General features: G+C 40.9%; 1 protein-coding gene across 5 annotated transcripts in view; it reads right to left on the reverse strand.

Annotated features, from left to right (window-relative positions):
• Positions 1-14,582, reverse strand: part of CCDC18 (coiled-coil domain containing 18) — a 92,358-nt gene that overhangs the window by 59,216 nt on the left and 18,560 nt on the right. For all 5 annotated transcript variants that reach the window (XM_089677308.1, XM_089677307.1, XM_089677312.1 and 2 more), the window contains exons 6-7: positions 9,908-10,036; positions 5,804-5,900 (exon numbers count right to left, since the gene is read on the reverse strand). In XM_089677308.1, the coding sequence (XP_089533434.1) occupies positions 5,804-5,900; positions 9,908-10,036 (226 nt within the window). The remainder of the gene's footprint in view (positions 1-5,803; positions 5,901-9,907; positions 10,037-14,582) is intronic.

Genomic DNA, 14,582 nt, shown 5'->3' on the forward strand with positions numbered 1-14,582 from the left:
CTGTATGGTGCCTTGTGGTTTCTAACAGCAGCCCTGCCTATGGATTTGCATGTTTACATCTATGGCCAGCTTTACAGCTGTGCAATAATTACAGTATAAATAACAAATCACTATGAATTTTCTCTAGAAGGTATTACTGTACTAAGAGTGGATAAATTGACAGCCTCCCAGTAGTCTTTTTTATGACAGGGAAGGAATGTCCTTCCCTCTTTTCTTTCCCAATATATTTTTCTTTCCCAATATCTGGAAGTCATACAAGGAAATTAAACTTTCAATTCTCCATACCACAGATTCTTCCGAAGAACCATTTGGGAAAAAAAAATTCCTAAAGGGAATTTATAGTGGTTTTGTACTTTACTGTGGTTGGGGCTAAAAATATAGAACTTATTAGGTAAGCATTGTATATCAATATTTTGCCATTTTCTATCCAGCCAGCAGATGGAGTTCTAGTCTTTTATAAAAAAGATTCAGACTATTTTGAATGGATTTCCCTTATTAGGTATCTAGTGTGTTACCCTGAGAAGGGCCACATGAAAACTTGCAGGCTTTAAGCCAATAGAGATTTGTTTGAAAGGCAGACCACACACTGTCTACACTAGTTATCGTGTACTAGTGTGACACACAGCGAGTCCAATTGTTTTCAGCTTCATTGACTTAGAACTAGCATGATTTAAAAACACAACTTGTCCTACTCCCACTTTTCGATTTTCTTTTTCCTTCTCTCATTCTACATTTTCTTTTTAATTTTGGTGGTTGTTGAGTTCATTGTTGATATATCATCCCGTGATGGGCCTTTCTGTACTGTCAGAATGTTATTGCTGTACCCTTCCTTATGTTGGTCACAGTGGAATGTGCCTAAATGTCCTCATTGACAGAAATATATTTTTGTTTTCCTCCTGTGTATTTCTGGGAGGTGTTTGTATTGTATTTTATTAATATCGGAAAATAAAACAATGGGGGGGGGGGTGAGAGACCACAGAATAGCCATCCAAATTTGTTAGGTTACAACACATACTCGATAGTGTGACTGAAGATTGTTTACAGTATTATAAACAAGGTAAATACCATTTTCTGTTCATACATGCAATTTCCATTCTCTAAAACATGCTTTGTGTTCATATGTTGCAGCATGTATCAGAAGGATTTCAAGCCATTCTAAAAAATCCCCAAACATCCTCTGGCTGAGCAACGTTGGGTGAAGAACTGGTCATTTATTTAGATTTTCTACAGGAAATCACTACTGCACTGATAAGGTCATTTTCTTTCATTAACCATCAACTATTGTTGCTGAACAAATGTATGGATTTTTACAGAAAAAAAAAAAAAACACACATTAATTGCACTTCCACTAATTTTTAGAGCTCAGTATATAATGTATCTATGGTTTGCAATGTCTACTGTATTCACTACTTCATAGTGGTGTATATATACAAGAAAAACAAACAAAAAAAAATAAAATAGAAGAAATTAAAAGATTACACCCTCCAGGCAAATTGTAGAACTCCGATTAGCAATACTTGCATCTAAACTGGCAATAAGACATGCAATAATACTTTTTATAGGGTCTCCATGTGTACAGCTTCTGCACATTTGTCTAAAAGGTGCAAAAACAACCAAGAGCTGTGTGATCATTCCTCCTTCTCATCAGAATATCATATGCTGGCAGCAGCTGGATATGGGCAGAGACAAACTGGCTTCTACAGACACCTGGTGATCCTAAGGCTAGGTTCACACCTATGCATTTTGCATTTGATCTGTTTCTGTATTGCGTTTTGCAGTGCGTTTTTGCCGTTTTTTTTGGCGCAGTTTGGATGCATTTCGAGTTTGGTTTTTTTTGTTGCTAGGCAGATTTAAATGCATCAAAAATGCAGCAAAAACGCATTACATGCTTTTCTGAAGTGTTTCCATTGAAGTCTATACAACCAAAAACGCAACTTTTTGCATTTAAAAAAGTCCCTGACCCTTTCCAAAAAACACACCCGGTGAAAACGCAGAGATGTGAACCTGTCCCATAGGAAATCATGTTAAATGAACTGTAGTGCATTTCTGCACAAATCTGCAGAAAATGCTTAGGTGTGAACCTAGGGTAAATTAAGACTTTCTTCAGTAAATAAATGTGGGTGTCTGGAGATAATATATATGTAGATAATAAAAATTGGATATAAGCAGGCCTACATTAATTCATTGATAGAACATTGTTTAAAAAAAAAAAAACCCTGACCTCCATAGGATTTGGTCCTGAGATCTCTGTAAAGGAGGGGTTAAAATTTAAAAAAAGAGCACATGGCCAAAGGTCTAGGATTTTGTTCAAATAACCAAGAGGGAGATTGGAGGTGTATTTTCATTGAGAAAGGTATTTAGGAGTTAAACATTAGACGTATTTATTTTAGGTGTCAAGATGGTCAAACATATTTCAATCTGATTTTGCAATCTATGTATAATCTTTTTTTTGAGTCTACCAAATATCCAAATGTAGGCCAACCAAAGCAATCCATTCAATTTGTATCTCCAGGCAGGGCCTTGTATGCCATGGTTTTTGGCAGATGTAAAGGAGATTGTACAAAGAAATTACAGTATGGGAGTGGCTGCTAAATGTTAAGGGATTGCTTTAGGAGTAAGTGCTCATGTCATGCTTTAGGGGAAAGCTGAGCTGGTGAACCTTGTGCTGAAAACTATCATTGCCAGGCTCCCAACAATGAAAATAAATGTATTTAATTTTTTTCAGCCGTTTTGCCATATTTGCCCTCCAGAGGATTTACCCCCCTTCCTGACGAGGCCATTTTTTGCAATATGGTCCTGCGTTACTTTAACTGACAATTGCGCGGTCATTCAATGCTGTACATAAATTAAATTTATATCCTTTTTTCCCCCCACAAATAGAGCTTTCTTTTAGTGGTACTTGATCACCTCTGCGGTTTTTTATTTTTTGCACTATAGAAACAAACACAAAAAAAAAGCGGCAATTTTGAAAAAAAAAATTAAAAAAAAACAGTATTTTTGACTTTTTGCTATAAAATATATCCAATAAAAAATTTTAAATATCAAATTTCTTCATAAATTTAGGCCAAAATGTATTCTGCTACATGTCTTTGCTAAAAAAAATCCCAATACTTGTAAATTAATTGGTTTACATGAAAGATATAGCAGCCAAAAATAGCGGTATATATACACCGGAATTTTTTTTTTTCCAACTAGTAATGGTGGCGATCACGGACTTATAGCAGGACTGCGGTGGGCATTCTGATACTGGGTGGGAACTGACTAAATGCCACTGATATCCCCAGGGATGCTAATGCAGTGATCAGTGCTAATAAAAAGCACTAACACTGTACTAATGACACTGGGCAGGAAGGTGTTAACTTTTGGGAGATCAAAGGGTTAACTGTGTGCTGTGTATGTTTTACTGTGTGCTGTGTTTTCCTAGAGAGGCATGCGGTTTTGTATCTCTCTGCTGTGTAGAGAGATACAAAAACAGCATGTCCATGCTGAGAGGGGAAGAGACCTGTGTTGTTTACACACAGGTCTCTCCCCTACCAGCTTTACCCGGTGATCACCGAGTGCCAGCCGGGACCCGGTGATTGACATCCCTAGCCACCAACAGGGGCGCGGGTAGGGCTCAGCGCATGCCCCCTCCCCGGAAATGCAAATCATGTATATATACACATATGAGATTTTGCACAGCCCTGCAGCAGTACTTCTGCTATAGGGTGGAGGGAAAGCGGTAATATTGAACCCTTCACATAGTATAACCCTGTAGCTAAGCAATAAGCCAAGGGATGTCAATTTATTATCACACATGGACATCTATGAGTATAAAAAAAATTTCTCATCTGCACAGAGTCTGCACATCCCTTTCCCTCTTAATTTATTATTACAGCATAAAGTCAATTATACACTTGCTGCTTTATCCTGTGTGAGGCTGGAGCCAAACGTTGTCAAAGCCTCACCAAAATCCCATATTAGAGGACTGTGCCGCAAGCAAAGTCCGCTCATCGGCCAGCAAAACCCACTTCCAGGTCTCATCAGTTCTACTGCATGTCTCTCATCCAAATCACTTTTTCCACTTGTGTCAGATAAGCTTGGTTCTGTATTAGCAATGTAACAAGGAGCATTCAAGCCGCAATAGATATATAGTAAATGCTGGATCAAGCAATCAAGATACAGAAACAAAGGCTGTGCAACAAGTAGTGGACAAAGCAACCAAGCCACTGTTGTTATGTTGTAAGTATTAAGCATCTAAAGCATTGTTTCTCCACCTTTTTTCAGTCAAGGCACCCTTTAAAATCCTGCACAATCTCAATGCACCCTTTTACAATCTCCACAATCTTGAGGCACCCATTACAAAATTTTAAAAATGAATAGTTTTACAGAACTCAGCAACATCTGCACATGTAGTACACCCAACATAGAGGCGATATATTCTTCCAAAGCAAATATACTTTTGCACACTGGTACTGACAAGTATTCCATTGTTTCTCTTCTCTCTCACTCAGCTAATGTGAACCCAGTGCTGACAGAGAGGGGCAGGGAAGGGGCAAGCAAGGATGCTGTGCAGGTGTCTGATGTCCTTATCAAATGAGTACATCATTGGTTGTTATGTCGCCGGCAGATAGAAAGTTGAAATAGTGCAGAATGAAAACCTGTGGCTTTGTGTAATTAAAAGGCAGGCTTGTATACAATTTTTTGGCCAATCTTTAGGCATTTTGCCAAGGCATCCTGGTTGAAAAAGGCTGATCTAAAAGTAACTTTGCAATAGTTATACAAGTTTCATTCTAGGGTACATGGCCGTGATTGAGATAATTCCAATGTTCACCAGAATTTTCAGCTTTTCAAGGGGTTCTGATGCCAGGAACTTACTTAGTCAGCTAATAAAGGTATCGTTTAGCACCAAGATTTTTCCTGTCAGTAATGGCTAACAAGGTACAGCACTATGCTCGGTATATCTCTGTGATACATCTTCTATGATATCCTTAATGAATAATCCCATTGAGTGAAACATGTTAAAAGGAGTGGACCTGGGGATGGGACCATGTACTAAAGCTTGTTGACTAAACTTAAAGTTTTTCCCGTGAAGACATCACTGGTTTGCGTCTTTTCCTTTGGATCATACTGAGCTATGTGAGAAGGAGTGGCAGACTCAAAGCCAGTACTTGATTCCAGTTTATGATGCAGTGCTTGGAGTGGTGCACTTTTCTTTGACTCTACATATGCTGCAACACTCTGCTATCTCTGTCCCAGAAAGCTTGTGAACATAGATGCAAGTTAACATTTAGCAAGATTATAAGCCTGTTTGTAAGTGTCATAATTAGAGATCTAAACAGCTTTGACTTTTGACAGCAATACTTATATTTAGACCACAATTCTCCGTAAACACATAGGCATTTTGAATCGCGATGATTTCAAAATGTGTTGTTAAAATGTGAAATCGCTGATCAGCGTGTTCAGGTGTCATTCATTTCATTTCAGTGACACCTGAAAACACGAGGCGATTCTGCCACGATTTCTCGCGCTGCAATCGCACAAAACCAGATCATACGACATGCGGCGCCCAAAAGAAGTTCAGGGACTTCTTTTTGGGCAATAGGCGTCGTGCTGCAATCGTGGCAGAATCACCCTGTGATTTCAGGTGCCATTAAAATGAATGGCACCTGAACACGCCAATGAGCAATTCAACATTTTAACAGTGCTTTGAAATCGCAGGCAGAATCACAGCGATTCCGTCTGCGATTCAAAACGCCTATGTGTGAATGGAGTCGAAGAGATTTTTGTTTTACATCAGTTCAATGAGCATTGTCTTACTCACCTTTTCTATTTTTTCTGCCACATTTTTCTTGTACTGTTGGAATGCTTTGGTTAATTCTTCAGCATTAAACAGTGCTTTGTTTCTCTGTTTCTCAGTTCTTACAAGAAAAAGAAAATGCACTGAGGTTAGCAGTGAAATGTCCTTTAGAAAATAATAACTATTCAAGGCTGGAAATATTTTGCACAGCATAATTTAAAACACAAATGCAAGCATGCATTTCTTACCATCAAAAGAGAAAATCAATATTCAGCAATTGGTTTTCAATCCCTATATATGTTTAAAAACTTAGTTTGCTATGGGTTACCCTTCCTCACAATTTGCAAACTGATTTGATGCTGGGGAAAGGATCAGACAGTTTAGGCAAACCCCAGATGGGAGAACCAAAACGTGCCACTTTTGTCTCTTAGCAAAGTTGTAAGTCAGAGAGAACTGAGGCATGTTGCGCTGGAGGATTGATAGATGGCTCCATGCCTATCATGCTCAGGAAAACATCTGCCTATGTATTGCCACCTTAAATTCAGCTGCTTTCAACATCAAAATCTTGGAACCTTTTGTTTACGGCTTAGGGACTGGAAGCTTGTCATAATGTGCCCCAATAGTTTTAGCAAAGACATGTTTAAGTATTTTTCGCTCCATAAGACGCACTTTTTTCCCCCCCAAAAAGGGGGGGAAAATGTCAGTGCGTCTTAAGGAGCGAATATAAAGCGGCCGGTCCGGCATTTCTGCCGCCACCATGTCAGAATATCGGGCCGGACGCTCAGCTCTTCTGTCCTGCAGGGCCTTACCTGTTCCTCGCTCCAGCGCTGTACAGTCTTCCCGCGCTGGCTTCTGTGACAGCCGGGTGCCCACTGCGCATGTGCGAGAAGCGCTGCACTTTGTGAATGGTCCGGTGTCTTCTGGGACACATGACAGGTCCCAGAAGGCGCTGGGCCATTCACAAAGTGCATCGCTTCTCGCGCATGCGCAGTGGGCACCCAGCTGTCACAGAAGCCGGCGCGGGAAGAAGAGGGAAGGACAACTCCGCAAAAGTGGGAGCGGGTACCTGTCAAATTCAGGTACCCGCTCCAAAGGTCCGCAGTCTATGGTCATCTCCTTTACTATCTGCAGTCTCTGGTCATCTGTACTATGTCCCTGGTATTTTCTCTGTACTGTGTCCGCAGTCTCTGGTCATCCCCTGTACTGTGTCCGCAGTCTCTGGTCATCCCCTGTACTGTGTCCGCAGTCTCTGGTCATCCCCTGTACTGTGTCCGCAGTCTCTGCTCATCCCCTGTACTGTGTCCGCAGTCTCTGCTCATCCCCTGTACTGTGTCCGCAGTCTCTGCTCATCCCCTGTACTGTGTCCGCAGTCTCTGCTCATCCCCTGTACTGTGTCCGCAGTCTCTGCTCATCCCCTGTACTGTGTCCGCAGTCTCTGCTCATCCCCTGTACTGTGTCCGCAGTCTCTGCTCATCCCCTGTACTGTGTCCGCAGTCTCTGCTCATCCCCTGTACTGTGTCCGCAGTCTCTGCTCATCCCCTGTACTGTGTCCGCAGTCTCTGCTCATCCCCTGTACTGTGTCCGCAGTCTCTGCTCATCCCCTGTACTGTGTCCGCAGTCTCTGCTCATCCCCTGTACTGTGTCCGCAGTCTCTGCTCATCCCCTGTACTGTGTCCGCAGTCTCTGCTCATCCCCTGTACTGTGTCCGCAGTCTCTGCTCATCCCCTGTACTGTGTCCGCAGTCTCTGCTCATCCCCTGTACTGTGTCCGCAGTCTCTGCTCATCTCCTGTACTGTGTCCGCAGTCTCTGGTCATCGCCTGTACTGTGTCCACAGTCTCTGGTCATCGCCTGTACTGTGTCCACAGTCTCTGGTCATCGCCTGTACTGTGTCCACAGTCTCTGGTCATCGCCTGTACTGTGTCTGCAGTCTCTGGTCATTTCCTGTACTAGGTCTGCAGTCCATTGGTTCAGAATATTTTTTTTCTAGTTTTTCGCCTCTAAAACCTAGGTTGCGTCTTAACGAGTGAAAAATACGGTAGGTTATTCTGTAGGCCTCAGCTTTAAAGCTGATCTCCACCTTTTAGTGAAGTTTAAAACATTTGTTTGGATCAAGGTGGTCCAAACAAACTATTTACTTTGCTAACAGTTTCAGCGGTTGTGAGTGCTGTGTAAATTGTATGCAGCCTCAGCTGTGTTCTTGCAGAGAGATGGGAACTTCTTGTACTGCTCCCAGAACAAAATCTAATTGGGCTGAGTGCTGCTCAGCCATTCACAGGGAGCTTTGTATACTATGAATGAATACAAAGCTTCCAGTGGTTGGCAGAAACAGAGTGCAGGGAGGATGACGCCACAATCTTTGCCTCATCCAATCAGAGGAAGATGAGAGAACTTCAGCTCCACCAAAATGAGCAGGAAAAGGCAAATGTAGTGCACATAAGTCCTACAATTATATGCGTTTTCTCTAGTTTTATCCAGTGTTCTGAGAATAGCATAGTAAACATTTGTGTTTTACAGGTGTGGGAACTAATGCAAGTACTGGTGTGCTCCTTATACTATCTCAGTTTGTCCTTTTAGCTTTGAAGAGTATGTCTGGGCAAAAAAAAAAAAAAAAACATCACAAATTTCAGAGTACATCTCTGCAATACATGCACATCTCCCCATGTTTTATCACTTTAAAAAGTACAGAAAAATGCCTACGGATCAGGTAGAAATGCTTCTAACTTCCAATCTAAGTTGACAATACAGTTCCACTGCTCCACTAAAAATCCAAAAAAGTGTTGTCAGCCATGCTCACTTTTCCCCTCTGGACTACAAAACCTTCCCCTCTTCACAGAACAAGAAGGAGATGTTCTGTAGGCCACCAAGGCAGAACACAGTGCAGCAGAGGCAGAGTAGTTAACCCACTACAGGGAGTTAGGAGCTCACTGGCAGCAGAAACATGTATATTTCTGTACTTGCAGCATTTGTAGAGATAAAACACGAGGAACACAGTTAAATATTTTTTAAAAAAAAAATCTGTTTGCAAATAATTTTGAAGAAATCACATACATCACAACATGGATATACAAGAAATGTATTACCAAGGTGGTGCAGATGATACAGGTGACTGCATATTGTAACACAATATTAGAAATCATTGTTTATTTATCCTGTGAGTCAAATAATATTAAAAAGCAGACATAAGGAGATAAGAGTGGGTGGGTAGAAAGGAGGATGGCTGTGTAGCTTAAAGTCCTTACAGTACTTCAGTTCTGTTGGTATGACATGGGTTTAAGGAATTCTAGTTCTATCAACTTGCAGTCAAACTCTAAAACAGAGAAAATTGGCTATCCATGGATACCAGGTTTTCTTGAATTTGGTCATGGAAATTTAACAGTAGTTTTTTTTTGTTTGAAGTCTAGATTAGTTTAAGTATTCAAGACTTCCATGCTGGTGCAATGGTTTGTTTTGTTGTCACCAGAACATGCTGAATAATTATTTTATGCTAAAGCATACACTGGCTTTTTTTTTGCATATGCAGCTCAGTCAGGAAGTGAACATTTTCCTCTTCTGCATGGTCTAATTGTAGGGGGTTCGTACCGGCAGGAAGTTACAATTCCAGCAAGGATCTCTGCAATAAGATCAACTAATAGTGGTTGCTGCCTGATAAAGTAACAAAACAAAAAAAGTAAAGTAACCTTGCAAGCAAAATGACATGACTTGGTGATAAAGTGAAAAAGCTTTAGTATTTCCTGGCTTATGGTAGGCGGTAAAGGGAAGGGCAGACGAGCTAGACCAGAACAGACAGTAATTAAAAATTTCCAGAAGAGGAAAGGGCTATGAAGTGCAAGCAGTGAGGGTATGTGCTAGGGAATCTACTGTTCCTGGTGTGGTCAACCTTTCTAGGAAGTTAAATGGTAGACTGCAAATGAATAAAAAAAAAAGGAAAAAAAAAAAAAAAAACTTTCATGGAAAAGAAAAAACAACATTGCAAGCAAGCATTTAAAATACTTGCTTTTTATTTCATTTTACCAACATTTTTGGTAAGTGACAGGGTCTCTAAAAATTTACAAATTCAGTTAGGTTAAACTGCTCAAATGAACGCACATAACCTGTTTTTCCTAGCATGTGTACTATTGATATATTACCTTTTACATTGAATGCAACACTCATCTAACTCCTTTTTCATAATCTTCAATTCTTCTCTGAAATTCCGCAGAACTTGTTCTTTTTCAGCCATTTTGTGGTGGCTTTCCACTAGTTTCTCTTCTGCAATCCTAAAAAGTGTCATAACAACAATTTATTACACATTGTGTGCATAATGTACACACTGAAACATTTTTAGATTTTATAAAACAACACCTTTGGAAAAATGGATACCAACACTTGGCTTTTTTGGTGCATGCTTGAATCCTAAAACCATACCCATTTCACAGTCAACGTCTGTACTTTTACTCCTGACATAGTTGTATGACCCAAACCTGATCCATTACAGGACCTTTTTTTTTTTTCTTACAAATGACAAATGGCAAGTACATTTTTGCACACGTGGAGAACCATAGACTCTTTGAACAGCTGATCCATGCTGATTACCGATATCTAGGCTTTGCCCTATTTGCAAGTGGCAGGCTGTGGTTTGACAACTGAATTCCCCAGTGAAAACATGAATTTGCAAAACATACGCAGGTGCCCCAGAACTTAAAAAGTGAAGCTTTGCTATCTTATAGAAAACATTTGAAAATAGTTAATTGTGTCTAAGCAATAGTCTTCAACTCCATCTGAAAAACAGCTAACGAAATACTACTGTGCTGCTCATTGTTCTCTTTGTTGCAGAGGAAGTTGTACATGAGGACTTACAGTACAAAGGATCTACCCGCTTCTGCTGTATTTCAGTGGATCTGTGCTTCCTCCACCTCTGCTTCAGTTTCTTGAAAATCAACCCACCTGCCATTAGATCACCAGTCATCGGAGGAAAGCTCTGATATGAGGAAGCAAAAGCTGGTTCTACCAGATGGCCACATCCACATAGAGGAATATTATGGAACAAGGCATGGCAAGCCAGTAACGGGGAAAGATCAGCTTCATGAAGACCACAGGGAATACCAGTAACCAGTTCTTTACCTTCAGGTCCCTTTTAATACCACACAAGGTACCCACATTTATTTACAATATCACGCTTTTACATATTGGTAATCCCTTCTCATTACTATAATAGCTACTCATTTTATTCTTCTACTTCACTGCATTTCTAGTGATGGGCAATACATTTGGCAGACCCATACTTTGAAGCTATTAATCTTCTATTGATCCACAATCCTCAGCACATGCTGTATCAACCATATTAAAAATTTACATTCATATTTCCTTCTATTTATTTTATGGACAAAAGCATAAGGCTTTCAGTAATACTTTGTCACCCACACAATAATCAATATTGTTTTAATGTACCAACAGTACCAACCAGGGGCGGACTGACCATTTGGAAACTCGGGCACTGCCTGAGGGCCCAGGGTCAGTAGGGGGCCCCATGAGATGCCTCTGGTACCTTTTTTATAGGCTTTTTTGAGTTTGGGCAAGGACACAGGGGCCCCATGATCCCCTATTGCCCTGGGGCCCCATGAGTTGTCAGTCCGCCCCTGGTGCAAACATGTTGTGTCTAGCTCTGTGTGTGAAAATAGGGTTAAGAACAGTATTACCGTAAAACATAGAAAACATTGGGTGATCACCACATCCTTCAAAACATACAAAATTACTTTGAATACAAATAGAAACTATGATTGCTTACAAGGAAACCATATGTTGCCACCAGCACCATTTTAAGAAATAAGCTAACAAACATAGGAGTACCTTGCTGCTGCAAGATTTGCCGATCTTTGAGCAGAGTAATATTAACCTGTTCCAGAATCCAAAAGCTGCAGAAGGGTGTAGGATATTGTAATAATATATATATATATGATTAGATTTGGAAAGGTCTTAAATATTCACAGTGTACTTGTTTATGGTGAAGAGAATTTCAATGTGGGTTTCGTGTCCACTTTTGTACAAGGATGTTGAAGATTGAAGTTTTGCCATAAACAAGACAAGGAGTATCTATTTAACTTTTTAATTAAAATCTATGTATACAGCTGTTCTAGGTCTAGACACATAAGATTAAACATGCTCATAAAACCAATCAGATTGCTCGACACTTTGGTCAATGGGAAAAGGTGTATATTAGGGAAGATTTTTTTGGTTGCGTTGTGTCAGGAGAAAGTGGGGTCAGGAGAAAGTGGGTTCTCTGAAGGTGTCTGATGTTTGCATGAATGTTCTAAGTACCCTGTCATCTGCCTTGTCTGTACCCGTTTTATAGATTGTCTCTGAGCTGATTAAATGCATCTCTCTGGAAAAAAAAAACTGTTGTATTTGCTGTGAGATATAACGCAACAAAGGGGAGAGCTATTTCAACAGAATACATTTGAGGGCTATAAATAATAGTCTGGAGATAGAGGTCCGGGTATGAGGGGAAAAAAGCTCCTCATCCAGGAATCTAAGTATGCAAGTTAGTGGATCATTATATACAGTAGTTGTGTTTGAAATGCTTGATTTATGATAATTATTATATCGTGCCAATATCCAAATAGTTTCGGGCATTTCCAGACCATGTGGAGGAGATCCGCAGTGGAGCCTCCACATCTTGAACATTCCAGAGTCTCCCTACGATGCCATTGGTATAGTTTATATGGTGTTCGATACACTCTGTGTATCATACAAAAGCTGGGACAATTTTTGTGATGTTGAAATGGAGACCACTGAAATCTATTCCAGAATAGCCTGCCAAATCTTCCCATCCAGAAAATCTACCTGTGTTTCCCCGAAAATAAGACACTGTCATATTTTTTTGGGCTCAAAAAAAAACACACTAGGTCTTATTTTTTAAATGTCCAGGTGTGGACAGGGGGTGCAGAGGTGAGCTGCAGGCAGTTGTGGATGAGGGTTACTATGGAGAGGGCTGGTTGATGACAGCTGTGAGCTGCAGTCAGGTGTTGCAGGGGTGACTTGACAGGTGAGTTTCAGGCAGGGTGCAATTATGAGCCACAGACAGGGTGAAGTGGTGAGTTGCAGACGGGTAATGCAGAGGTGAGCTGTGGCCAGGGGGTGCAAAGCTAAGCTGTGGCTGGGGAGTGCAAAGGTGGGTTGCAACTCAGCTCACCTCTGCACCCCCCCAGTCGCAGCTCACCAATGCACCCTGTCTGCAACTCACCTCACTCAATTTACCTCTGCAACACCTGACTGCAGCTCACCTTTGCACATCTCCCCCCTCCACTGACCTCATATGGTTAGCTAGTTTTGCAAAACACAGCTGTCGGCCGCCGACCCCTCTCTATAGTAACTCCCGTTTCGGGTCCTATCTTCCCACACAGTGCACCAAGCGCACTCACTCACCGCTCCGCCTCTTACCCACTGGCCGGTGATCACCCCTGGGGCATCGGCTTCCATGCATTAGGCTGCAGGAGGAGATGCCCCACCCCTAAACACACTGCATACTGCACCCGCAGATATCTGTTCCTTCCCTGTCCCACAGTGAGTACAGAGGTAGGGAGGTTCTGTGGGAGCGGATGGTGCTGTCACTTCAGCCACGCTTCTGTGTTTATAAGAGACAGTAAATATGGGTGTGCGCAAGACCAGTGGCGGAATGGCGTTCCGCCATGTTCCGGCTGAAAAAAAGCCCTGATCACAACTAGGTCTTATTTTCAGGGTAGGTCTTATTTTAGGGGAAATAGGGTATATCCTTAGCTCACCGACCTCCCAGGCAAGGAAGATGAGCAAAAGAGATTGATATAGAGACAAGATAAGACCTCTCTTGTTGTTGGAGGAAACTAATTGATGTATTAGCTGATGTACAACTGATGGAAAAAATAATGCCCTTGGCATACCATTCTTCAAAACCCTCCCTGCTTCTAATTGAGCCATTAATGAATATTTATCCACCCTAGACAAAAGTATGGCTTGCATAAGGTCCCGCATGTTAATAGTTCCACATCCAAAAAAGTGTTAGAGCTGAGCTGCCAAGAAATATAGTCTTGCCGAGGGAATGGACAGGCCTCCACTACCTTTGGGCAACTGCAAAATGGGTGAGCGAATTCTTGGATTCTTACCTTTCCATATTAATGCCTTAAAAAGGGAGTCTATACTTTTAAACTATTTCTTGCTAACCCAGAATGGAGAGTTATGCAGCACATAGAGCAACTGTGGAGCCCAAATCATTTTAATAAGATTTTACCTGCCTACAACAGATAGGGGTAGTTTACACCAAGCCTTACTTTTCATTTTAAAGTTATCCAATAGGGGGTTTAAGTTGTAGTGTAAGTAATCCTCCACCGTGGATATAAATAAGTTTAATAAGAGATTTCCATCTAAACACATTTTAATCATTAGAGTTGTCTTAGGATGACAAACATCTATATTTGCTGTAACCAATACCACCGTTTTGTTCACAACGAGAATATTACAAACTCTCCACACGGTGACTTTATTACTATTTGAAAGCTCCCAACTAAACCATTTTTAGATTAGACTGTAAGCTCCAAGGAGCAGGGTCTTTCTAACCCTCTTGTATTGAACTGTATCGTTGCTGTATTGTCTCCCTTTTTATTGTAAAGCACTGAGCAAACTGTTTGCGCTAATAAATCCTGTATAATAATAATAATTTTTATTTGTAATAAACTTTTACTCAACAAAGTCCTAAGTCAGCATGTAACAATGTGAAGCACCCTCCTAGATAGGTGCTAGTTAGGTTAGGTAAATTTAGTTCTTTAGCTCTTCTGTAGTCAGTGGAGCAGCTTG

Source organism: Staurois parvus, unplaced genomic scaffold, assembly GCF_062004578.1.
Source record: "Staurois parvus isolate SC_StPar_1 unplaced genomic scaffold, SC_StPar_1.0 ptg000183l, whole genome shotgun sequence".
Taxonomy (NCBI): Eukaryota; Metazoa; Chordata; class Amphibia; order Anura; family Ranidae; genus Staurois; species Staurois parvus.